This window comes from Corvus hawaiiensis, chromosome 6 (genome assembly GCF_020740725.1).
Source record: "Corvus hawaiiensis isolate bCorHaw1 chromosome 6, bCorHaw1.pri.cur, whole genome shotgun sequence".
NCBI classification, from domain to species: domain Eukaryota; kingdom Metazoa; phylum Chordata; class Aves; order Passeriformes; family Corvidae; genus Corvus; species Corvus hawaiiensis.
In genome coordinates, this window is record NC_063218.1 from 65,722,754 (window position 1) to 65,749,842 (window position 27,089).

The window sequence follows — 27,089 nt, forward strand, 5'->3', positions numbered from 1 at the left end:
GGGGGGGGCCGGCGAGCCGAGCGGCGCCGAGTCTGCCCGAACGCTGACGAGCCGGTTCGGGGCCTTCCGACCGACTTCCGATGAGGCCCGAAGCGGCCCGAGCCGCTCGGGCCCCTTGCGAAGGCGGCCGGCGCGCGCGCTCCCTGCCGGCTGGCCAATGGGGCGCGGCCGAGTCCGCGCGGCGCGGCCCGAAGCGGTACCTGACGGATCGGGTGAGACCCGAGCCCGCCCGAACGCGGCCGAGTTCCCGAGCAGTGCGGCCCGGCGAGGCGAAGAGTCCCGAGCGCGCTCGAGCCGTTTCCGATCTCTGCCGAAGGCGGTAGCGAGGAGCGCCGATGTGTGCCGAGTCCTCTCCGATCGCACCCGAGCTCCGATCGCCGGCCCGAACGGAGACGCCCGAACGGGCAGCGCCCGAATCCGCCCGAAAGAGACCGAACCGGGCCGAACGCTCCGATCGCGCCCGAAGGCGGGTTGGGCGGGGCGAGCGGCCGCGCGCGGGCTGCCGGGACGGCGGAGGACCGGCGGGCGGGGCGGGGTGCCAAGATGGCGGTGCCGAGCCGAGGTGAGCGGTGTCGCGATAGCGGCGCGACAGCGGCACGACAGCCCTTTCCGGGGCACCGGGGAGGGCTATCTCCCACCGTGCTAGAGGTGACCTCTTGCAGGGGACATGACTAGAGCGAGGCGGGGCCGAGGTCGAGCCCAGCCCCGGTGGCATATCGCGACAGCCCCGACACGCTGAGGCAGATCCCGGTGGCGCGTGAGCAGAGCCTTGGCGCATGTGCGGGCTGAGGAGGCACCTTGACCCCAGGAAGGACGCTTTCCTGAGGCCGAGAGACGCCGCATAAAAATCCACATTTTTGCTTCAAATTAGGAACTGCTGGGATCCAGAGGGGAAAAAAATTCATCCTTAGTGTGGTCAAAATCATTGTTTTCCAAATCTTTCACAGAGGTCAAAGTTTTTTCCCAAAAATGTAAGTTTCTGCCCTGAGTAGATAAGGGTGGTTTAGAAAATTTTTGCCGAATTCGTAAAAAAAAAAATTGTAATCCCAAGTGTGCAGTGAGGTGCTCTGGGTGATGTTCACCACAGCTGCTGCCTTTAATACAGTTTTATGTTAAAAATGAAGCCATTTTGTTAGAAAATGGGCCATGCTCCACCTCAAATCCCCATTGTCAATGTCACTCACTCTAAAATCAGCACCAGCCTGGATAAATAACCATAATACGTAAGATTTTGTTGGGTGAAGCACTGAAATGATATACTCAGGTGGTTTAATAATCCCTCTTGACTCCAGAGTCCCTCTCCCGGGTGTGCTGTGGGGTTTCAGGGTTTATCCCTGAATGTCCCGGTCGCTCTGGGGGAGGCAGCACATCCTCAGGAACAGTGGCTGCCATCCCAGCCTGGAGCGGCTGCAGGAGGCTCACTGCCCTCTCCTGGGAAAGGATTAAGGAGAGTTCAGATACAAAGCTGGGGAACTGCCCTGAGGGAATTCACTCAGAGTTGCCTATGGGAATTGTATGACTCCAACCATCATACAATTCAGCATCAGTGGTGTAGCTGCACTTTTGGATATTGAATGAACATGGAATCCTGGAATGGTTTGGGTTGGAAGAGACCTTAAAGCCCGTCCAGTGCCACCCCCTGCCAGGGCCAGGGACACCTTCCACTATCCCAGGCTGCTCCAAGCTCTGTCCAGCCTGGCCTTGGGCACTGCCAGGGATCCAGGGGCAGCCACAGCTTCTCTGGGCACCCTGTGCCAGGGCCTCCCCACCCTCACAGGGAAGAATTTCTTCCATTATCAGAGCCATTCTCCCTTGTCGTGTCACTCCTAAGTAACAGGATGAGTTTTGGAGCCCCCAGTCCCAGTACAGAGAGCTGAGAGGAGAGGATCAGGTCCAGGAGACATTTCAGGTCATGGACACGTTAATCACCTAAAATCATGTGCTTGTTTCCACTGTGTTCCCAAACTGGACACCTTAATTAGCTGCCTGGAGTTAGGGGGAATTAATTTGGGCCTAAGTGCATAAAAATCTGAGGTGAAGAGGACATTGACTTCAGGAATCCGGGGATGAGGATGGCGGCGTGACAATGATGAGCTGTCCCTGAGCAGACGGATGAAATGGCCTTTCACAGGTTTTACTCTCCCTGGAACAGAAATCCCAACTGTGTCTCAGAGAGGCTGAGAATATTAATGAGGAACTCAAGAGGTGCTCCAGTAGGTCGGTGCTGTCATGTTGCATGGCAATTTTATGTGATTTTTTCAGAAAATAATAAGAAAGTGAAATGTGTTGGTTGGGTCATTGGAAATACTTGGTTTGATTCCTGTGGGCAGTCAGAACACACTGAGGTTGGACGTGGAATGACTTTGTGAAGGGTTGGACTGGTTTGGACAGATGACATTTGGAGGGATGGTATTTAGAGGAACCCTGGAGCTCTGTGTTCTCCACAAACTTTCTCACAATTTACAAGCAAATGGTCCCTTCTGGTTCCCATGTTCACCTCCTTCCTGCATAGTTAGAGGGGATGAAGTGTCATCTGCTGGGAAAGGACAGGATGAACAAGTTCTGGGTAATGCCTGTGCACTCCTTCAGGCTTAGAAAGAGCCTAAAGTTCCTCACTGAAAGTGGCTTTTCCCAGTAGGGATTTCCCCCAAATTGTTTTAGGCTTCATCTAGGTGAAAAGGTTATTTTTGGAACCTGAGCTCCACTATCTGGAAAACAATAAATGTTCCTGGAAGGTGAAAAAAGAGATTCCTCCCAGCATTTAGATACCATTGTTAGAATGTTTCAGGATTTAGACTTATTTTCTTCTCTTTATTTTCTCCTTCTCCATGCAAAGGAAGAACATCAGAGATTGTATCCTTTCTGTACCACTGCTCCCTGCATGCGGGAATCCTCAAGAAGGCTGCCTCAAGTGGATTCCTGTCTTCTCCCCAGTAGCTCTGCACAGTGCTGGGGCTGTGCTCCTGAGCTTTCCATCAGCGTCATCCACAGGAAGCACAACCCCATTGCTTCCAAGGGAAGATGTTTTGTGCAGGTTTAGCTGGGATTTGGCCCTGATGGGCTCCTGCTCCTGCAGAAACCCCTTTAGCCCCCCTGCAGTCATGATTTAACTCATTTTCTTAGGAAAGGAGGCTAAAAATTGCATATATGGACTGCTGGACACACCCCTTGCATCACAGCTCACAGACAGCTGACACAGCTGACAAGAGGTAGTAAAAGCAGCTCTCAGTAGTAACTTCCTCCTCTCTTACGGTAAGTCACCCCACCTTTACTCCTGCCAAGATCCAAGTAACTTCCTAGGAGGAGACACCCTTGGCTCTGGAGATTTCCATGCTTAGAACCTATCTAGTAATTTTTTGCTCCACCTTCCTTCAACTGGAAAAACCCCAAAACCTGGTTCTGTGTTAATAAAATGAGCTGCTCTGGGAACTGGAATCCATCCATGGTGCGTGGGTGGGTTTAGAAACGGGATGGGCAGTTCCTGTAAAAGATGCCTGGGCTGAAATCCCTGCTTGGAGATATTTGTAGGATTTGAAACGGGCTGGGGGAAAGAGGGGAGTGAATTAAGGCTGTTTCTTAGGAATTTGCATCTCAAAGCTGAGCTCAGACAGGTATGGAGGACAGCTTTTCCATGCTGTGGGGACGAACAAGGCCTGGCTGCTGCACAGAGCCACCTCCAAACACAAGGTTGATGGAGTTTGCCAACTCTCTGTCAACTTCCTTAAGGCTGACTAAGAGGTCAGTAGAAGTAGTTTGGGGCAGTGTACATATGCATCCCCCCCACTTCCTCAGGCTAATGGATGCCCCACTACAGACCAAATAAAATTCCTTTAAAAAGGAACTAAAGCCAAGCCTGAAACAGCAAGCTTTTATCCCAGCCTGTGGTGTTTGCAGCCTCAAGTTCCTTCCTGAACCCTCCCCATAGGCCAGGCATAGCTGCACCATTCAGTATGGAGAGAGAGTGCAGTATATTTTGGGGTTACTGGGAAATGGTGATTTTATGGAATAGATCCCACCTCATCACTATGAGAAATCCTTAACAACAGTTCTCAGCTGTCATCACTTCCCTTACAGATCCTGCTTTATGTAAATGGGATTTATTACATCTTCTACTTCCTGGCAACTCTTGCAATGATCATTTACAAAAGTAAGTCGCAGGTATTTTCCGCAGAGCAGGCCGTGCTGATGCACAGCTGGGCTTTGTCCTGCTGTGTTTTCCTGCTTTATTTACTCTGGTTTATTCTCCAGGTCAAGTTTTCAGTTATCCAGATGATTTTTTGGCTCCTGATCTTGCTGTGCTTTTCCTTTTGGCCATTCTGGAAGTGCTTCGATTGTACTTGGGTAGGTCATGTTATCAGTGCACCTGGAATGTAATCTGTAAACATGAATCATTTGGAAATGGAGTCTGTTAGTTGAGCAGATATTTGGAGACCCCTACACCTTTCCTTTCACTCCTGAGGACACCTGCAAGCACCACCAACACCTTCCTGTCACTAAGATGGAAGGGCAGGAAGGGCCTCCTGACCCTGTCCAGAGCATGCTAAAACTTCTTCAAGTCCAATTTTTAAAAAACCCAAATCACCATTAAAATCTGCTCAATATTCCCAAGACATCTATGCACGGTGAGGCTCTTGAATCAATCTGAGTGTCTTTAGGGGTGGATTTGTTCTGCTGCCTTAAAGCTCTCTGCGTATTTGCTTGGAGCCCGATCCATGAATAAAGAAGCAGGTTTCAACTCTAATGTAGTTAAACACCAAAATCTACTGAGCTGAGCTTGGAAATAAGCTGCAAGGAAGAGAGAAGGACAGCTTCTCCACAATGACAGTCATTTGAAACAGGAATAGATTAGCAGGGAATAAGACTTGAAAATGAGGATTGGACTCCTGGAGTGCACCGAGGGCACCATGTGTGAGTGCGGGGCTGGGGGGCTCAGAGAGGTTGAAGATGAGTGCTCAGAACGGTGCAGCTTCAGAAGTGATTCTCTGTGGTAAGAAGAGGTGCCCTGGCTGTGACTATCAACTGATGAGCTGGTGGCTCTCTTGTTTAGATTAACCTTGGTTCATTTTCCTGTTTCGAAATGGATTGTCTTTGGTGTTGGGTTTGTTGTTTGCTGGCAGAGCCTTGATTTAGGCTGGTATTTCAATGTATTTTGAGCTTTTTTAGGACTCGGTAAGAGCAAGGTCCAGGGCCTTTTTTGAGCAGAAATCTTCTCGAGTTACAGCTTGAGCTCTTGTCAGAACAAATCGGACCTCTGGTTTCTGTTTCCTTGCAGGTTTCAAGGGTAACCTGACAGAAGCAGAGGCCCCGCTGGGGCTGAGCCTGGGGCTCACGGTGGGCAGCGTGGTGCTGTGCGTGTACCTGCTGCTGTGGCAGACCTACGTGCTGTGGGCAGACGTGCTCCTCAACGCGGTGCTGCTCTCGGCCTACGGGCTCGAGTCAGGGCTCAAGGTCATGGCCATCGCTGCCTTTGTCAGCTGAGCCTGGCCCCTTCCCACAAGCCCGCCACACATTCCTTCTCTGAAAGAGTGGGGTTTCACTTCCACTATTGAATTCCTTTGTATATAAAAACCCTGTAAAGCTTCTCTCTGTTTAAATTAGAAGTTTTGGGGACAGAGGTGTCCTGCCCAGCAGATGTGTGACGCTGTCCCACCGTTGGCTTATTTATGGGCAAAGGCAAGGGATAAAAATCAGCAAAACCCATCATGCTCTGGCATTCACCAGGGATCAGTACTAATTACCCACTCCTAACACAGGGTAGGAGCCAGTGCTGCTGGCATGGTGGGAGTTTTCATGGCACAGCAGCAACATGCAGCCCAAGTGACACAGAAATGAATCAGGCCAGGGCTCACTTGTGCCTTGCCACGCACACGTCCATGTTTGAGGGCACAGCTGCTCTCCTGCTCTCATTTGTGTTTCTAGACCTCAGTGGTAATTTCCCTGACTTTAGTAGGGCAGAACCCGATGTATCCCAGTGGGGGAGAGTGGAACTGGGTTTTGTGCATACCTGGAGAGCCAAGCCACAAGGTTTGGCAGCCAATTCTTAGTGACACACTGCGTGAGGGGATGTTTGGTTAAACAGGATGGCTTTTAAATTAACAAAACCATTCACCATTCATTTTCCCTTCTGTCCTGTTTAAAAGTCCAACAGCATGTTGGCAGGCTTATTTCTGTTTGGTGTTAAATGTGCTTATTTCTGCTATTCTGCAAAAATTACTACATTCAAGCCTGTCTTTTACCTTCTAACTGGTGCAAGTGCAGAGTTTTTTACTGTATCAAAAATATATGTTAATGGAAAGCTTTGGGAGTTTCTGGGTTTTTGAAGAAGCCGATTTTGTATTCAGAATTTCCTATTTTTGTATTTATTTATTCATTCAAATAAATAATGGTTTAGATCTAAGGAGTGTTTGAAGTGCAGAGCATCTTGTTCAGATCTTGGGCTCCAGCTAAGTCACCCAAAGGAAGACTTGGGCAAGCCTGGATGTGTGTGAAAGCCTCTTCTCAGCCTGATCCTGATCCTGCTGTTGTGCGTAGCCCCTTCTCCTGCCCTGAGAAGGTCTGAGCTAATTTGGACTCGCAAGGGGCTGAAAATAGTGGGGTGCAGGCCTGTGGCACCTCAGCCATGCTGCTCTTTGCTTTCTGGTGGGGGACAAAAGACACAGAAGTTCTGTGGAAGGGCCCAGTTTCATCCCTCAGTCATTCAGTGGTTGGACTTGATCATCATGGAGGGCTTTTCCAACCTTAAGGATTCCAGTACCTAAAGGGGGCTTACAAGAAGGCTGGAGAGGGACCTTTCACAAGGGCATGTAGTGACAGGATGAGGGGGAGTGGCATCAAGCCAAAGGAGGATAGGTTTGGATGAGATGAGATAATTTGTGACTCAGAGGGTGCTGAGGCCCTGGCACAGGTTGCCCAGAGAAGCTGTGGCTGCCCCATCCCTGGAAGTGTCCAAGGTCAGGTTGGACATGGCTTGCAGCAGCCTGGTCTAGTGGAAGGTATCCCTGCCCTTGGCAGGGGATGGAAGGAGATGAGCTTTAAAGTCCCTTGCACCCCAATCTTTCTACTCCCAGGCCAGGTAACAGCAAGTTCTGTCCACATTTCACCACCTGACAGTCATAATCAAAGTACCCACTGGCACAAATCCCCTTGGACAGGTCCTGCTAAGCCAGGGCACAGCCGGCCCTTTGCTGCTCCCATGGAAATGTCACAGCAGCAGAACTGGGGCTAAGGAGCACTCAGGAAACTGAACGACCAAATGTTCCTGTGCTTAATCTGCCTGAATGGAGCCCCCACCTATTTGTCCTCCCAGATTTGTTTGGCATGATGGAATGTGCCATCACATGCTTGTTCTGAGGAGTGACCAACATACCGAGCTGTCCCTGCCCCGTTAACGATCAAAGCACACAAGCAAAACTTCCTGGATGGGCACAAAAAAAAGCACAAACTTTTCCTGGTGTTTGCATATGCCTTACACAAAGGTCTGCCCACAGAACAACTGACAGGCTTTAAAGGGAATATTGCAAAGTAGGATATTTACCTGAATGCAGGTGAAATGGTAAACAGGGTCACATAGGTTAACGTTGATTCACAGCCCCTGTGCTTCACCTTCTTGGGGTGATCAGCACAAACAAAATAAATACAAAATATGTATTATAAAACATGGTGAACCCTTTGCTCCCTCCTCATCACCCAGGTGAAAAACAAGGATCAGCAGAGAGTGCCAATACTTGCTGATAGTGAGCCGTGAGCACATAGGATAACACACATGACTTTTTGGGCTTGTTTCAGAGCAGGGCCTGATGGCTCCAACTGCTCAGAGCCCTGGCTGGCTGTTGGTGCCTGCTGGGGTCAGCTGGCACCAACCTAGACTTGCATCTTCCCAAGAGCAGGACAGCTCTGGTTTCAGTTTTCCAATTTCAGATAAAATTGTCCGTGAACTCTTTTGTGGGATACTGCTGCTGCTGACAGCCCTGTGCTTTCGTGATGAAGGATGAAGCCTGGAAGCTTCAAACAGCTCCTTCCTCCCAAGTACTTCCGGACTTTCAATGGGAATTGTCACTGTGTTGGTGTCCCTGATTCCATGGTGGCATCTCTCGATGCTGAGCTGGTACAAAGACCCAAAGTGAATCAGCTTCAGAGAGTTCCCCTAACCAGGAGCTCCTTTCCAAACCGTTCCCACTGCTTGGAGAAGCAGGGCACACATAGTGAAGCCATTGATGACATTTGCCAGACATAAAATCGCTGGAGCTTTTAATTACGAGGCCCAGCCCTTCTGAAACAGGACAAGCAAGTTGGATGCAAACAGCATTAAAAATTTAGAGGAACACATATTTTGAGGAGCTGGGTTTGGGTGGTGTTTACTTAACAAGTCTTTGTTCTTGAGCCATCACAGGGGTGTCTGCCGCCAAGCTGATTTAAAAGGCTGATCCTGAGAGGCAAGTCAGCCTCCTGTGATTTCCAAATTGGAGATACTGGGAGATAGGGTGTTATGGGTCCATGACTTTATGAAGTCCCTCTGGAGTGGCCTGGTGCTGTGGTGAAGGAGGGAGGCCAAGAACATGCACTCAGTTGGTTCCACACGTGGGAGCCACGCCAGGAACTGCCACCATGCCACAGGATGATTCACTCATGCCAAACCATTCCATGATTCTACAGTTGCCTCTGGCCCACCCCCACCGGCACCAGCTGTCAGGTGGGACAGCAGGGAAGGTGTAATAAGCTCTGCTGTGGTTTTCTTCCCTGCCCAGAGGAAAAGTTGCTGCCTCTGCAGAGCAGTTAAGAGATTTGCTGTGGGGCACAGCAGCTCACAGTAGCCCTGTCTTCATTGTGAATGTGGAGCTGGATAGGAAGCAGTGCCTTAGAACACCATCCTGACAACTCCCCATTTGCATCCCAGGAAAGTCAGTCCAGTCCAGCAGTCCTCCTGAAATACCCCAGTGATGCATTTCAGGGAGTAGGGATCTCCTGCACAAAACCTTCCAGCTGCTGAGGCTCACCAGGCTCCAGCACAGCTGACATTCCCACTGCATTTCCCTTGTTTTGGACTGATATCCCATCTCCTGCCTGGTACGGCAGGCATTCCCTAAATCCCGCTTTTCCTAGGGCTGGCCGTGTTTTCGCAATGTATCCCATGGGATCCCGGCGAGGAGGATGACGGGGCACTGGGCGGGAACGTCACACCGAGTATCGGTTCGTGTTCTCCCGCTGCAGGAGAGGTCGTGTTCCTGTCAAACCCGAGCTGCCGACATCCCGACTGTCAGGCAGGGAGCTGCTCTCCGCCTGCCCACCCGGCTCACCCGGCCGCATTCCTCCCACAGGAACTCACCGGGGCGGCTCCTCCGTGCGGCGCCTGGACCCGGGCCAGCCCCTGCGCTGGGCACAAGCCCCTCAAAGAAACACACAGCAGCGGGGAACTCAGCATATGTCGAGCTAAGGAATTTGGGCTTCTCCCAGACCGCTGTCCTGAAGGGGAAGCTTTTCCTTGTTTCTTTCCCTAGTGTCACAGTTACAGCTGTTTCCTCCCAGGGCCAGCGACACGGGGTCTCACTTCACATGTACACGGCGGGGATTCAACACGGAGCGTGGGCATGGTAGGGAGGCCTGCAGGCACTTGCACTTCAATAAAACACTCTTAAAAGCCTCCGTTTTGGGAGAGGAATGGCTAACCAGAAGGATCCCACCCTGCCATGGACACGTCTGTATGACCCAGCTGATATTTTCCCTGCCGGGGACACCTTCCACTAGCCCAAGTTGTTCCAAGCTCTGTCTAAACTGGCCTTGAACAATTCCAGGGATGGGGCAGCCACAGCTTCTCTGGGCAACCTGTGCCAGAGCCTCAGCACCCTCACAGGGAAGGCTTTGTTCCCAGTATCCCATCTAAACCTTTCATGGAAGAGCTGGGACAAAATGAGGGGCTTTATGGCCACGTAACCCCAAGGAGCACAGTGCCACAGAGGGGGTACCCCGAAGGGGACTCTGCTCTGCACCCCAATTGCTTTGGGGAATGTGAGAGAGAGGACGCTTTGCCTTCTCCCTCCATCTCCCAACACCTTTCCTTGCTGCAGACGTCGGGACAGAGAGCAGGCAGGAGCGATGCTGGAGGAAAACAACCCGCGAGCCAGCGCGGAGGAGAGCCCTGGGCTGCACAAAAGGTGCCTTGTTCCCCCTATGAGGCGGTCGGGCAGCACGTCCCCTCTCTCACCGGCGATGGAAAACTGAGCTCCAAGCACTCCTTCACTTCCCCTCGCCACCTTCAACTTTCCCATTGGGTACAAAATGTTCTCGGGAGCAGGAAACCCGAAGTTTAACACGTCCCTCCTGAGCTCTTGGTCGCCTTGCCCGGGGAGTGGGCGAAGGGTGCAGCCGCCCCCGGCGCTCCCGGTGCCACCGGCTCCTGGTTGTACAGTAACCTGTTGCTCCGGGTCCCAGCTCCACCTCTCGCTGCCTCCACATCCCTCCCCTCCTCTCTCCTCTGCCAAGAAACCTCTATCACCTGCTCTCAGACACTCGGGGCGAGCGGCACCAGGAGGAAAGGGCAGAGGGGAACCACAGCACGGGGACCCCAGGCCGGGCTGCCGGGTGGGCTCTGCCTCCCACTCTCCTTCAGCGTTCGGGGCACCGGGCTCACAGCCTGTGCAGGGAGGACAGGGAGCTTGGCTGCTGGAGAATGGCAGCAGGATTTAAGTAGGAGGGCACGGAAAACTGGGAGAGAACTCACGGGAGCTGAGCGAACTGCGGGAGACGAGAGCGGCTTCTCAGCACCGGTGAGTCCTTCTTTGCAAGCCCTAAAACTTGACACCCCCCTCCCCAGCTTTTATCCACTTCAAAAGTCTGTCTGATTCTGCTGTGGAGGGAGCACGGCTGGAGAGGGGCTGTGGCTGGGAGAACTATCAGTGTAGTTTTCTGTTGTTTTAGTTTAAAAAGATGAAAAAACGTACTTTTCCCAGCATTGTGTTTTCTGAGTTTGTTTCCCGTCCTGGTGATTCCCCACCAGGTGAGATCCAGTAGGTGGCACTTTCTTGGCAGCAAAATGTCCATTTGGCACAGAACGAGGCTTTTTTTCTGTTCGTAATGAAGTCTGGAGACGTAGCTTTGAGCAGCTGTTTGTTTGCAAACCTCGGGGTTTCCTATTTTGGGGACATGTGTAGAACTTCTGGCCGTTCTTCGCCGGGCCCCTCAAGGACCTGCTGCTCTTGGTGGGTGAGATCTCCCTACCCCTGATCCTGGCAGGATTCACCACCCGATTTCAGCACGGAGGGAAGCTCGGAGCTGCCCTGTTCCCTCTCGTGACAGCTCTGCCTCCTGATGAGCTTTCATCCACGTTAACGAGTCACAGCATTCCTGTCCCCTTTCTCTTATTTTCCTGGAAAATGCTGGTGCAAACTCCACCGAGGACAAGGCTCAGGGACAAATGATGTGACCAACATTATTTTCAAATACTGGAAATAACTGTGACACAGCACAGTAGTAAAATCCGGTGACTGCCCCGCTGTAATTAGGGCAACAGGGAGTTAACACTTGTGTTGCTGGGCTGCTCCAAAAGCACGGATCAGATCCATCAGTAGCTGCTCATCCAGGAGTACCAGAGCTTGGCTGGGATGTGCCCCTAAAAAGGACTTTGTCTGAGGAAAAGATGTGACAGCCAGAGGCTCAGCCCCCAGCTGATACAGCAGGGACCCACACAGGGTTTCACCTGCGGATGCCGCAGGCAGCAGCACATTCCTTGCTCTATTTTGCTCTGTGATCCGAGTTTTCAGTTGATTCTGTCCTTCACAGACAGAAAGGGTAGGCAGCAGTGCTGAATCAAGGAGCCCTTTAAAACAGGACTGGGAAGAGGGACTTGGGATTCACTGTGGGAAGGTGTCTGTGAGAGGTCGTTGGTTGGCCCTGTTTAAAACAAAGGCTTGAACTGGTGTTTGGGACAACACTACAGCTCAGTTCCACTGTGGTCAGGCCTGCGTTGCTCCTGCTGGTGGTTTCCGTAGCTGAAGCCTTGGGAAGGCTGGCCAAGGAACTGGTGCTCTTCCAGCTGTATTCCAGCCCTCCAGGTGGTCTAGAGCAGGATCTACTCCACTGTACTCAGCAGGGCAGGGTGGGTTTGTCATATAATCATAGAGCTTAGAGGAACTGGGAGTGGTTTTAGGCACCTGAGGAAAAGTTTAGCACCAGCATTGTTGAACTGGCTGTTGGTGAAGTCCTGGGAAGGGAACAGCTGTGAGTGACGCTGGAGAACGGCTGTGACGTGCACACACCACTGGGAGCAGTTTGCCAAGACAAGCTTTGAGTCCTTTGCTTTCTGCCCCTCTGCCATCAACCCTGATGTCAGGATGGGCACAGGCACCATGACAGAGGTGGGCAGCCTGGATGCTGCTCAGCACCAGCAGGAAATGTCTTCTGAGCCACAGGATAGGTATCGCAGGGACAGACAGAATGTGCCTTCAGTGCCCACCTTTGCTGACGGCAAACCACTCACCATCAGTTGGAGTGACAAAGCCCAGCCCTGAGCCTGAAATAGCCCTGCAGATCCTAGGGCTCCATCTGCCCAACTCCCATGGATGGTGTCGAGGGTAGGACTACATGATCTCGAAGGTCTCTTCCAACCATGATGATTCTGTGAGGGACATTGCAGAGCAGATGCTGTCTGTGGTAATGTCACAGTAGCCACCATTTTGCCAGGCTATGACAAATTGTCATGGCTGCCTGCCTGGATTCATCCAAGGGCACGAAGAGACAGGGAGGGGTCGCACAGGAGGAACCCTGGCCTGCTTGCTCCACTCTGGTCATTCAACCGGGCTGTAGGTCCTGAGAGGAGACCCTGCTGGGGCATGGCTGCAGGTCCAAACCTGCCAGAGGTTTGCTGGCATCTGCCCCTGGATGAGATGGCTTGGAATGTGCTGGAAAACAAAATGCTTTTCAGAGGCTCACAGGATCATTCTGGAACAGAAAGATTCAGAAGAGACACTAATGTGCTGTAGGACTTGGGAGGTTTCAGCCCTTGTAGCAAAAAAGAAAGGAGTGAAACAGGGAGAACAAATGCGTTGGCTTGCGTGGGCTTGAGAAACATCCATATGAAATAAATCCTGAGTGCGTGGGGAACTCTTGGAGTATTATTCCCAGAGGGCTGCAGCCGGGGGTGCTGACTCTCCGTCATACTCTTGGCTTTCTCCCTTCCATGCCATGGTCTCCCTGAAGTGCTGGGTCAGGGCAGGTTTGTGGTTTTGAAGAAGACTTTACGTTTTTGTCCTTGCATGGGGCTGGTCAGGGCTCATGACTCCTTTCCACGAATGCAGTCAGCAGTGCTGCCCTTCCCTCCGGGGCGGACAGGAATGCACGGCCTTTAGCCTGCGAGTTTGGTGTCATTGGCAATAAAACAATCACCCTTGGAAAATACTTGAGCCTAGCCTAGTGACCCCCAAGCAGAAGTGCCAAGTAAAGTCCACAGACTTCCTGGAGTGACAGGGATGATCTCCTGCACTGCGCTAGAGCTTTACCAGCAGCTCAGTATCTGCCTGGCATGGCAGCTCCCGTAGAGCACCGGCAGATCCAGCAGCACTTGGCTCTGCCAGCACGGCCTGCTGAACCACCTGTTTGGCCAAGGCTCAGAAAGTGCCCAGAAAAATACCCATCTGCCTGTCCAGGAGGTATTCATGTTTCCCACTCCAAGGGAGGGGAAGGGTGGTACTCCAGAAACCCTCTCTGCTCATCCACCCGCATTGTAGGAGAGTCCTTGCACCATCAGAAATGGTGCCAGGCACTGTACAACACCTGAGAGACGCAGGAGACAAGATCCAAGGAGGCCCAGGAGGCCTGAGAGCACAGTTTGGCTCTGGATCCCCACCTGCTGACAAGACCACAGTCAGGAATGGAGTAGAGCAGAAGGATTTTCATGGAGTGAGGAGGCTGTGAACAGTATCTCTGTCTGCTTGCAGTGGGTTTGAAAGGTCAAGCTCAGGGAAAAAAATGCTATCACCCATCCCTAAAATATTTAGGTGTCAAGAGGGAAAGGAAGGGGACCCAGGGAGAGCTGCTTCCACATGGACATGGCCGCCTCTGCACATAGGTGATGGTTTGTCTTTTCCCAAGGCAGCAAGAGTTTTCCTTTCTCCTGGGCTGGCGACAGTACCGCCTCCAAAATTGAAATGCACAATGCCAGGGGAGTAACCAAAAGAGTCCTGGCATTTTACTTCCTGGTAATCCAGATAAATTAGGAAGAATTGCAATTAAGAAGGGAGGGAAGGGTGTGTAGCTGAGCTGGACCGGTTTGGAGATATTTCCCATTCACCTGAACTGCAATTCCCCAGGAGAGCCCAGCCCTTGTTCCCATTATCCGAGTGCTCCCAAGGGCATTACTGCAACGTGCTTACTGCCACTGAGCATCTGCTGAGGAACAGAACAAAAGCTTCCAACCCCCGGGAAGAAGTGAGGAGTCACAGTCTCTGTCTGCTCAGCTGCCCTGGGACCGGGACTGAAGTGCCCAGACAAGCTGCTGGGGCCCTGATTTGGTTGAAAGCACCAAGCGAGGCCTGGAGGTGCCTATTCCTGCAGGCACAGTGGGATCAGGGGACCCTCACACGGCAAGAGGCTGATGGCAGGGGCTGGGCTGCTCCAGCCCATCTGGCACGGAGCTAGACCCTGCTTGGGATGCTCTGTGCCCTTACATCCATCCCTGCCTTCAGAGCAGGGCCCAAATCAACCCCTCTCACCAGCATCTCCCACGAAGGCTCTCCTTGTCCTGCTGAGACAGGCAAACACATCTCAAATGCGAGAAATCCTCATCTCCAGAGCCAGGGGTGCATTTCCCCCATCCAGTCCACACTTGGGGTTTCACCTGTAGAGGCATTAGCCCACCTATTTACCTCTTCTTTCCCACTCCCTGGACACTACCACAGCTTCTAGCAGCAATTTCAGCTGGAATGGAGGAGCTGAGCACCCTCAGGGTGATGGGATAGGATTTTGCAACAGCCTTGGCTGTCATGATGGGCAGGTGTGGCACAAATGAGCCCTCACGGCTCATGATCCTACAACCCAGCCTTGCCCCAGGTGAAGGCAGATCTTTCCATGGCTGATGGAACAGGAACACTCCACATTTGTGAGCTGGGGTCTTTCAGCACTGCCTTGGAATGGGACAAAAAATTCTTTCCTATTTTTGGTTTCTGGTTGGGGCACTGACCCCCAGAAGCTTTTCATAATTCGAATTCAAGTTTAGTCCTTCCTGCTTCCTTTTTCATTTTTTCTTCTTCTGTCTTATCAGTCTCAACGTGTCCAGATTTATATCCTACAAAGGTAAAGTGCAGCCCATCCAAATGGCAATAAAGCAAAGTTCAGGCACCACAGCTGATTCAGAAAGTGAAATAGTGCTGCTGGTGGGATGGCGATTAGGATCAGGCTGAGTCAACACTACCCTCCCCCAGACTGTTTACACCTAACTTCCCTCTCTCTCAAGACGGACAGAAGTGGGAACCAGCTGGGAGCTGAGAATCTCTTCATGCCTTACAGGTGTTGGCTGCTGGAACCAGAGCTGACACCTAAAATCATGGGCAGCCCCAGGTTCCCTCACTGGCAAATACAAAATGAATCCCAAACCTGACCCACCTCACTGCTGTGGAAATGCCAGTGGCTTGTCCTAGTCAGTCACGTACTCCTCACTGCCACCATCAGGACTCCCTTGGGTCACTCCTTGTCCCACTGCTGCTGCCAGCCAGAACCTGACTCTGTGGACACAGACTCCTCCAAGTCCTCCAAACTTCTCCATGCACAAGGGCATGGAGTGACGGGACAAGGAGAAATGGCCTTAAGCTGAAGGAGGGTGGCTTTACATTAAATATTGGGAAGAAATTCTTCCCTGTGAGGGTGCTGAGGCCCTGGCACAGGTTGCCCAGAGAAGCTGTGGCTGCCCCATCCTTGGGAGTGTTCAAGGCCAGGCTGGACGGGGCTTGGAGCAACCTGGGATAGTGGAAAGCAGGGACAGGGCAGGTCCCTGTTCATGACAGGGAAATGGAACTTTTTCCAACCCAAACCAATCCATTTATGACATTATGATAAGTCACATTTGAGGCTTTCAGTGGTGACTGTATGGAGGCAAAAGAGTGCCTTCGCTGTTGGTGCTGAGATAAACACAGAGGTGTCCATTTGCCTGAGCCTGAGATAATAATTTCATCAGTAAATTCACTTCATAAAAACACCAGGGAGAGGAGAAGAGAGAAAGGTAATTGCACCCACGATATCCCTTAATAAATCATAGGCTGGAGCCTACTCTCATTCCTGACACTACTGCCTCTTAATTATAGCTGTGTTCAGCTGAGGAGACAGAGGAGGAGTGCCAGGCTCTATGCAGAAGGGAGCACTAATTAAAACCTCTTTTCTCTGGGAAGATATTAATGTCTTCCTCTGGGGCAGAAGCGAATGGCCTTGTTTGTGGCCATTCCCGCGAGTTAACCTGTAACTCTGACTTTCACCCAGCCAGGCAGTTCGTCCTGCTTTCGGTACTTGGTGCTCCCAGCATTGCTTCTGGGCTGAGATACGGGACTTTCAAAAGCCCTTGAAAAAGGAAGAGGAATAACATGTACCCAGGCAGACTGTGCAGGTGTGGAGGTAAGGTTAGGTAGTAGGGTTGGCTCCTCAGTCCAGGTACACTGACCACAAAAGGGACTGCCCCTTGATATGTGACACAGGCAGGATTTCTGTGATGGAGAGGGTATCCCAGACTGCACCCAAACAAATCCTCTCATTTGAGTTATGTGGACTTTAACAGGCTTGATCCTGTTCCCCACGAGAAGAGAGTCCCGTCCGTCAGGCTGGTGGGGGAAGGAGTCTTGTACCACCAGGCACCTGCACGCCAGCATCTCTGCCTGATCTCCTGATGGCTTTGGGACCTGGGCATGCAGGCAGGTGGATTCCTGATTCACCTCTTTTTCCAGCTCAGGAGAACAGAAACCCTGCCAAACTGTGGGAGGGGAGTGGTACATCTGGGCCATGGAAATGACAGTTTGATCCATTGAAGTCAAAGGGCTGATTCTGTGATTCTATCTATTTATTCTGTGTTTCCATGATTCCCGAAGAGAATCTCCAGCTGCCCCTGCAGAGTTTCCATAGCAGGGAACCCAACTGGTGAAGGAAGGCTCTAGTCCAGCATCCAGGCACATGCCCACTCCAACCTGGCATTCAAGCCATAGTCAAAACACAAGGAAAATATTGGGTTGGATTTTTCCACCTTTTTTTTTTGCAATAGAAGGTGCAGGGCAGGAGTGTGAAAGTGGCATGAAAGGCTCTCAGGGATAACTCCAAGACTGTCAGGTGTGCTGTGAGTTGCTGCTGCTTGGAAAATAAGTTGATAAAAGTTTTAGCAGCTAAAAGAAAGGCAGAAAAGCTGCGCCTCTGTCAGAGAAGCTGCTGCACGGAGCGAGGCAGGAGCAGGTTCAACAGGATAAATTGAGAGCAAATGTACCAGAGCTGTGCTCATAGCTGGCCTCTGCCAGAACCAGCAGGTAACACCCAAGGTGTGGCTGGGCCATCGGCTGCCTGAGCAATCTCTTGACAAGGAAGCACCTCTTGCCACTGCTGCATCTGCTCCAGGCTTAAAAACAAACCAGGAACAGCCCCTATGTCTGTTACTTCAGCCATGAAACTTCCAGTGTTCTTCAGCATGGGAGAGGGACACTGAGGTGCTGCTCTCCTTGAGATCTGTGCTACAGCCTATGGCACAGAGACAGGGAATGAGGGAACAGCTGCTTCCTGCTGACAGAGCTGGGGGGCATCCTATGAAACCAGCAGCTGGCGAGTGCAGCATAAACAAAAGGAGGTGGCTGAGAACACCCTGCAGAGCCGAGCACAGAGCATCTTGCCACAGGCCATTCAGGATGTCTAAGGTTTACACAGCTTGGCCAAAAGCTGGAGAAATTCAGGGATGGAAAAGGGTACCAGGAGCTCTTCACTCCCATTGCTGGGGGCTGGGAAAATTTGCAGAGAGGCGTCCCGTGCTCCTGTCCTGTTCCTGGCTTCTCCTCCAGGTATCCATGAGTGCTGCAGCCATGTGTGCCCCAACCTGCTACCAAGCAGAACTGAGGGCAGGTGATGGGAGAGGCGATGGACCACCCCACATCCAGGCAGCTGTCCCTGGTTCCTCTGAGCCAAGGGGAGGATGGAAGGGAGGAGAGGAGCTCCGGCCTCAGTGACTGCTCAGCAGAAGGAAACGTTGTACAGGTTTAGTCACAGCCCAGGAAGGGAGGCCTGAAACCAGCCAGGCAGCCAAAGCCCTGCCACAGCCACGTGCAAACTAAACCAGACAGGTCCCAGAACATCTGCTTCACACTTGGCACGAGCCTCAAGACACTCCTGCTCCCTGCCTGCCAACACCTGGTGAGCAAACAGTCAGGTGAGAAGGACGATGTGAAGCAGGAGAAAGTTGCAGGGGAGATCTGAGCTGCCACCATCCTTGGCAGTCCCTGGTATTTTCCCGGAGCTGCCTCCGACACGATCCGCCCTTGCCAGCTGCCTGTGGCTGCCAGGATGCTGCTCAGAGAGGCCGTGCTCCAATCCAGCGCCACGTGGGTGATGGGCACGCAGGTTCTTCTCTAGGAATCCTGTCCCAACAACTCAAGCTAAAGGAGCATTTGGGTAGCTCATGATATCCCTGAGCATCCATGAGCTCAGCAGCAGGCCCCTGGGGCAGGATTCAGGAACACCTGGCTGGGGAGCACCAGGAACAGCCCTTTATCCTTCCCAAACCACAGGTATTCCTGTGCTCTCAGGGCTGCCTGCCCCTTCCTTCAGAATGACCTTCCCAGAATATGCCAGGTTCTCCAGTGTGCATGCTTAGGCACAATTCTGCTTCTGACAATTTTCTCTGCTCCAGAGGGGACCCATAAACCTGTGGCTCATTTAAGGATCAGACCCTAATGACAGTCAGACCAGCAAGGAGAGTTCAGTGTTTTAAACCCCAGGTCACGGTAAGCACCACCTGGCTCCCCTTTGGCTGCTCGAGCATCCACGTGGCCTGTGTTGGACCCACTGCGTGCCAACAGCCCTGATCCTTCCACACACACCTTGCCCACCTGGCATAAAAGGGCTTTATTGCTCCTTTCCCCCTCTCCTCTCAGGATTGCAAGGTTATCTGGGCCACAAGGGACCTCAGGAGGTCTCCAGTCCAACCTGAAGCAGGGTCAGCTCTGAAATCAGAACAGGCTGCACAGTTCACTCCTGCTGTTCTTGAAAATCTCCAAGAATGAGATGGCACAACCTCTCTGGGCAAACCTGTTCCACAGTGCTGTGATTCCCACAGCAGAAACCCTCTCTTCATGTGCCCTGCACAGCTTTAGCCTTTTGGGACTGGAAATCTCTGCACCAAAGACCCTGTGGGCACACAGGAGTGGCCAAGGAAGCCTTTCCTCTTTAAGGCGCTGCAGGAAACTCTTCTCTCCCCTTCCCAGCCCTGGAATCAGTCTGGCTCCTCCTAGGCCAGCTCAGACTCCCATCCCAGCCTCTGCAGGGACCAATTGTGTGCTTTTTCCTCCTCGCCCTCGCAAGAGATTAATTTTTTTTTTGTGGCAAGATTGTTAAAACATTTCTGCACCGCAAGATTAGAAACTGCCATTTGAATTATTTTGATAAACCCAGCCTCACACATCCTTCTATTCTATACAAAACAAAGGGCAAAGGGAATGGGGTTTATTTTGGTTTTGGAATGATCTCTCCTGGGACTGTTCTGGTCACTGGGTAACTGGATGTTCCGGCTGCAAAACCCTCCTGTGGTCTCATCCACAGCTTCACTGAAAGCCCAAACACTGGAAATCAACCCAGTGATTTCCTGTGACTGTACATCTTGTCTTCTGACCCCAGAATCCTTCAGCTGGTTGGGTTGAGTATTTTGAAGCAGAACATGTTTTGTACCAGCAATGAATATTGTGGTTCCTATAAGGACTCTGTGAAAATCCAGAAATCTCAGCATTTTGCATGCAAAATGAATCAATGATGGGCAGCAAAAGTTCCTTTGGATGAACCCCCATTTCTGCCTTTCAGAGGTGACTGGTAAGGGATAGATCACCATTTTTCCATTTATAATTTTATCTACCATGATAATATATATGAAAATACCAACCACAGAAGGAAATAGCTACATTAGACTACTACTCAAAAAGCTCAAGTGATGTTGTCAGACCAAAATCTGATCTGAGCCCTGCCACATCTCTGGGAGCCACCACTGAGCTGGTTAAACTGGTGTCAGGCTGTTTTCCTGCAGTGACACTCAGAGCTGAGTTCCCATGTGCCAAGTTTTAGCTCAAATGAATTGTTACAAATGGCCAAAAATACCCGGACAGGATATGAGTAGGAAGCACAAAATAGGATGGGAAGAGATGGCAATGACTGTTGTCATGATTAGCTTAAAAAGGCTGGGAAAGCCTTAAATATCAACTGGGATTTTAAAGAGATGAATCTCCTGCCTTAAATCTTCTGCCCCACCCTCCCATCAAAAAGCCTGGGGTGAGTTTTACAACAGGAAATAAAAATTGCTGATGCTTCCCAGGCCCCAAGCCCCTACTGCTGTGGGCAGAGATTTGGAACAGGAGCAGAGTGGAATAGCTCCTCACTGGTATAGGCAGAGGGAGATGGGTTGCAGCCCTCTCCCTTTCTTTGAGGAAAGATAGGATGCTGTGACCTTCCTACACAGGCAGAGAAGGATTTTTAGTTCAGATTGACCAATTACTTGGTGCAGATTTACCAATCCTCATCTAACCCCAGAGACTTTGAGCTGACATTGCTGGAGACAAACTGAAGCTAAGCGTGGCCCCAAAGTGGCTCTCAGCCTAATAACAGCTTTTCTCTGCTGGAGAAAAAGCTCTTGGCACACCAACTGCCCTGCTACATGCCTGAATTTCTGCCAGGGAAGTGAATCAGCATTTCAGGGAGTGACCAAAAATGCCCTTCCTTTAGGAGGAGGTGGTGGAAAGGTCCCTTGGATCTCAGCAGCTCTGTCTTGCTCATGAACCAGTCAGCATGGGGGAGTGCACTGACAAACAAGACTCCCTCTGCTCCTCCCGAGGGGGTGAGGGACCAGCCACATCCCCCAGCTTTGCTTGATGCATTTCAGCCCAGTTTGGGCTGGCAGTAGCCAGGCAAGGATGGTCAGGTGTATCATGCTCCACCTGGGGCTAAAGGTTGGGAATTACTGTGGAAAATGAATTTGCCTGCCAAATGCATCTGTTAGGTTTTACAGCTGTCCTGTTAGAGGTAAGGAAGCAGGAATGCTGAGGCTGGCTCGTAGGGATTGCACAGGATTGATGCGAGGAGGGTGCCGTGTACTTACACGTTACAGCAATCATTTAATGAAAATTAAGACACTCGAATGATTAGGTCAAACAGCGAAGCCAATCTGTCCCCTACCTGCACACCCACACCTGGTGAGAAATGACTGATCCCCACCAGACAAACCAGGACCACCCAGGGGATATCAGCATGGTCCCTGTTGGACCAGGCAGCTTTGAAGCTTCTGAAAGAAACAGTTTTGCTGTGGGTGCTTTGCATAAACACAGTACCACCTTCCAGCCCTGAGCTTTGTTCCTTGAAATCCGAGCATGACAAACACCACTCTGCTGTGCTTCTCTCCATCAGAACTATGACATTACTGCGGGAAGCAGCAGGGACGCAACGGGAACCCTCACAACTCCATCCCAGCTTTAGCTCATCCTCACAGAATCTGGGATGGTTTGGGTTGGAAGGGACCGTAAGGACCATCCAACTCACCCCCTGCCATGGGCAGGGACACCTTCCCTTAGACCAGGTTGCTCCAAGCCCCGTCCAACCTGGCCCTGGACACTTCCAGGGATGGGCAGTCCACAACCATCATTGGTGCCAGCCTTTCACCGAGTCTCCCAGCTGTTCCACAAATGCCTTCAAGCTTGGAAAAGCCATCAGAGAAATATTCCAGCTCTACAGGAGGTGCACGTGAGGAACAGCTGTGGGAGCTGGTGCCTGCAGCCAGGGACACGAGCACACAGCCCGTTTCAGGATTTTGGTGTTTTGCCTGAACACAGAGGCAATTCAATGCCCTGCTCCAGTCTGGGCTCAGCCGTTATCTGTCCTGCTCTGGAATATGACACACACAGGCAGAGTCACTCCCTATTTTTACTGGCCTGATCTCTGAGTCCTGATTTTTACACAGAGCAAAGAAAAAGCTTCCCTTTCATCAATAGTGTGAAATCCTTCCCATGTTTAAAAATCACAGCTTTAAACCCCTTGCTGCTGGTGATCCAGTGCCCAGAGTACAGCACCAGGCTGGGAAAAGGGGATAGTTTTTGGGGGTTGTGGGGTGAATAAGGATGCAGGGCAGAGAAACCTTCAGCATGACAACCACCAGTGCTTTCTTCAGCAAACTTTTTGGATACCAGGCATGCTACACTCACAGGTCCTGGCAGCACTGGAGCCATTCAGCCCTTCCCTTGCATCCTGCCCAGACAGTCCCACGGCCAGCTCCGGCCTCCCACAGCTCCTTGGCTCCCACCTCCCAGAAGCTGGGTGGTGCTAAGGACAGGATTAGCTCACAGAAGGTGTGGGCACAAAACAAAAACAGGACAGAGGGAAAAAGCTACAAAATTCCACACAACACTCCTCTCTTCCCAGGAAGCCAAGGAAACACATAATGCTGGTTTTTCTTCCTGGGGAGTACAAGTGACTCACATGACACTTTCTACCAGTTGGGTAGTTTTGAACTGCGGTCTTTTAATTTAAACCGTTTAATAAGCTTTTATGTAAGGATGCTCATCCGTCTCCCTCCACCTTTCCAAAAGCATCCATTAATATTTAATGCGCTGTTCCTGGGCCTGGCTCCCCAGCTTTCTAAACTGCAGCCCAAGCATAGATAATGCTCACCTTGGAACCCCTGGCAAGACACACAGCAAGTCCAAACCTGCTCCCTGTTTTCCTTCCATCCAGCTTCTGCAGAATTCCTCCAACAGAGAGGAAAAATGTAAATCCAGGAGCTGAGACTCGGCACCAGGACTCTGCAAACAAGTCTTTCGGAGGGGTACTGGAGCCAGCTTCCAGTTTTTTCCCAAGATCTTGGAGACTGTGGCTATTCGTGCATTTTCCCTGGGTATTTATAGAGCAGGGTGCTGTCTAGACTTGCTTTTGGTTGTAGTTCTGGGAGGAAGGTTTTATTTTCTGGCAGGAATATAAAAGCTCCTCATTTTAGGTTCAGATCTTTCCTTTCCCACTCCAGCCTGTGGGCACCAAGGGCCTCCAGTGCTGCTGGACTCCAGACTGGGACCTAAATTAAGGTCTGTCTGCGGATCACCATGGACACATTCCCTCTCTAGGTAGTTCATGAATCTCCCATCAGGAATCTGTAAATATTGGCACTTTTGCTCTGTAGTGCCAGTTTGTGTTTCTGAGCTCCCAAGGCTCCATTTCAGCCCCTTGGAGACCAACAGTAAATCCAGATGGGATTCAAAGGCGGGCCAGGGTCCACCAAAGCTGGTATGGGGGTGGCTGTAGGTCTGAGATGCCTCAGTCCAAAAGAGCTGCTGCCACTTCTGCCGTGCAGCCTGAAGAATACTTGGTTCCTCTCTGCCCAGACCTGTTGGGCTGGGTTATATTTATCCAGGTGCTCGTCTTCCGGAGAATCTCCACAATGTGAACAATTTGATGTGCAGAACAGGGAGTGTTTCCTCCAGACACCTGGCAGGTTGTACCTGGGGACTGCCTCTGCTGGAACACGGCACGTGCCACGCACACCCCAGAGCTCCACACACACACGCCCCTCTTCCATAGGCTTATGTCTTTCCAAAGGGATCCATGATCCTGAGTAGGTCTGCCACTGTAAAGATAACTTGAAAGGGTGGAAGAAGGAAAAAACTAGAGGACTTGCCACTTTCCCAGACTTGGGGTGTTGTGAAGGCATCTCAAACACCACAGATAACAATGGGGACTCCTATGGCCACCAGACTCTCCAGGCGGTGTCATCTGGATGTGTTCCCCTTTCCGAAGCAGGAATCATCACCATTAAAACAGAGTGGTGAGGTTCTGACTTGGTCAACCAAGGCCTGATTTTGCAAATTTTTGGAAATTTTGGATGGGACAAGATCCTGGCTTGCTTCTCCATGGAGAAACAACAACCTGTTCCTCCTCTGTTTGGCTGTCAGCCTCTCTGCTCTGGCTTTGCATTTCCTGATGCTTTCTGACTAACCCAAATATTATTTTTTTTTATGAGTGCATGTTCCTGGCAGAGACCCTGAGTTTCTCCTGGTGAGCCCTGAAGCCATCCTTACGGGCAGGTTCAGAAAAGCAACTAAAAGCAGGAGAAGGGTGGTTCCAGGAGGCTGGACTGGGAGACCAGAGACCCATGTGAAGTTCTCAAGTCAACCACAGGCTCACAGGGTCCCTCTCACAACCGCATTGAGAGATCTAAACCAGTTTGTGTGAATTTAGGACTCTTGATGCCTCATGAGGAGCCCTGAGCATACATATCCCAGTGCCTCACTAATGCCCGAAAGCTGTTTTGTTTGTGGATTGATGTGAGATTGTGGCCTTCCCTACCTGCCAGCTCCTTCCATACCATCAGAGAGGGTAGGATGGATTGTGGGAGCTGGTGGGATACTCCCAGGGGCTGGGGGAGCTGTCTGGAGCAGGAACAGTGCAGGATACGCACACCACAGTGCCTGTGCTCCCTTTGCTCTCCTGTGAGTCCAAACAGCCCAAGCTTTGCAGCACAGCCCATCAAACAGCTTTCTCCAGACTGACATTCCCATAGGAAAACATCCAGCAGCCCTAACAGACGGCACTTTGTGGGCCTGGGAAGTCTAAGAGATAACATCGTGTGGCGGCCAGCTCATGTTTCTCCCTGACGCTTTATGTTACTCCCCAAGGCTGCTGCCAACCCAGCATTTCTGCCTGGCCCATCCCCCTGGCGCAGGATACACGCACAGACAGCAGGGTTACACTGGACCCCTCACTCCGGGCAGGACCCCTGGGAGCGTTTCCATCCCAGGGATCTCACCAGCGCCCAAGCGCCTTCACCTCTTGGTGCAGAGAGTCCCTTCACCATGGCTGATGGGCAATTCGGAAGTCCTGTTGCCCCAGACAGATTTCGGTGGGATGACTGATGGAAACACAGACAAGGTCTGTTAGAAATGGGTTAGAACATGCTTGGAAAAACTTGTTTTTACTCCTAGGTCACTTAGCTTAAGGTTTTTGGGGGTTTTGCCATATTTTTCTTCTGTTCCAGCAAAAACTGTTCTGTTTTGACCAGCGTAAGTCCCTGCTGCTACAATCACATCCTAATATTCTCTGATACCAACGAACCCAGTCTGAGTCTTAAAGGTCTTTCTCATGAAGAGAAAAAACCACAAACACCAGATGCTGCTGTTATTAACAGTGATGATAATAATAATAGCCCTAAAAACCCCACTAGTATTTCACATTTGCAAGCTGTCCAATCTTTAGCCAAATCCAGAATTTTTCATGTCCTTTCCATGCCCTATAAGAAGTCTGACCACAGCAGATAAGGGAGAACTATACCTAACAAAACCAAAATACAACAATAGCCGAGATCAGCCCAGAGAGGAGAAGAGATGTTACTCTTTCCCTTCACAAAGTGCTTCTCCACCCTTGGAGAAGAGGGATCTATGTCACAGTTCCCTCTTCAAAGAGACTCAGAGAAAGCCAAAACAATGCATGGCCAGCTTCCATTTGCTATTAAAGTATAGAAATGTGGTGCAGACAATGCCAGGCTCCTGTCATGGCTCCGTGTGTCTTCGGGAGGATATCTGACCTCCAAGGATAAGACTGGCTAGAAAGTTAGGGAGTGGGATTTCCTGTGCTTTAAAGTACAACATATCTTCACCCACCTTCATGGCCTTCAGCACTGATTTGTGCTGGCCTTCCTAAGTCCCTCTGGGACCTCCTGGCCTGGGCCAGATCAAGGTACCAGGCTTTAGCCATGCAGTTTAGCTTCCCTGCAGCTGCTCCAGCAGCAGTGGACAGAATTTGAGCCTGCTGTAGCTCCTGGAGTCCCTGTCCCATTCCACACCATACACATGTGCAAGGCTTAGCTGCCTTGCTTGGTGACCCATGCAGAGCCAGTGCCCTGCACCAGCAAAGGGGCAGGTGATGGTCTTGAAATTGGCTTTGATTAGGCTGAGTCAAAAGCGACACCTGCACAGCCACACACTGTGTGGTGACATTTGCGTCTCGTCTCCCTCCTTATGCTCATCCCGCTGCAGAAGGAGGAGGCAGCAGCCACACTTGCTGGGAGATAAGAGGGAGCTGAGAACCCTCTAATCAGGGCAGGGAGAAGACAACATCTGGCTGAGGCTGCAGACTGTGGGAGCTCTTAAGGATGTTCCCAAGGGGAGAGAGAACCTAGGGAAGGCCAGCCCACAGCTTCATCTCATGTCTTCGGCTCTGTCCACATTTCAGGTGAAGTGCTCTTAGCCCTCCTTCACCTTTCACAAGCCCAGCTGTCTCTTGATTTAGCAGATTAATTAGAAAGTCTCCAACCCCTTAGAAATGTGCCCTTCCCCCTTGCAATCTTCCAGTTCGGATTCAATTAATATCAGGCAATTGAGGCTGAATTAAAAGCTTTGGCATGAGGCTCCATCTTGGTTTCACTTGGCCAGCACCACACCATGCCCTCGCTGTCACCAGCACAAGGCCAAACACAGCCCCGGCCGGAACGCAGCGGGGAGAGCCGAGCAAAGGGCAAATAGGAAAATAGAAGGAATAAACAAAGAAAAGGGAGCCCAGCATGATAAGGACCTGCTGACTTGGCAGGTGTATGCACTGCTTCCAGTTTCATGGCCTCTTTGGGACACAGGCACCCTGGAAGAGAGGACAGCCTTCCAGGTTATCTTATTCTTTGGGGACCCCAGCTGATCCCATCAGTATTTTATTAACCACCACGAGATGAAGAATTCAGGGCTGGTCCTGCTTCGCCCACGAAGCCAGACTCCTCTGCCACCGCCATGGAGTCTGCACCTCTGTCAGCCACCTTGGGTTGCACCAGATGGGCTCCTCACAGAGCAGATCCCAGAGGTTTATTTTTCGGACACAGCTTGGGAAGGAGAAATAAAAACCAGAGTGACCTCAGCTGGATCCCTGGTTCC

The 27,089-nt window shown here is 51.3% G+C and overlaps 2 protein-coding genes across 5 annotated transcripts in view; both read left to right on the top strand.

The window, feature by feature from the left end:
* The first annotated feature begins 37 nt into the window (after positions 1–37).
* On the top strand, positions 38–6,397 carry TMEM80 (transmembrane protein 80). The gene is given in 7 exon segments (XM_048306821.1): positions 38–472; positions 474–530; positions 532–562; positions 2,837–2,853; positions 4,054–4,147; positions 4,249–4,341; positions 5,273–6,397. Coding segments are annotated over 7 exon segments (813 nt in total). The 5' UTR covers positions 38–157; the 3' UTR covers positions 5,479–6,397.
* Positions 6,398–10,436: 4,039 nt separating this feature from the next.
* The window catches only part of EPS8L2 (EPS8 like 2), a 47,004-nt gene continuing 30,351 nt past the window's right edge, over positions 10,437–27,089 (top strand). For 3 of the 4 annotated variants that reach the window (XM_048306674.1, XM_048306675.1, XM_048306677.1), the window contains exon 1: positions 10,437–10,760. The gene's annotated coding sequence lies outside the window, so the exon portion shown is untranslated. The remainder of the gene's footprint in view (positions 10,761–27,089) is intronic. The other variant, XM_048306676.1, reaches the window with a different exon arrangement.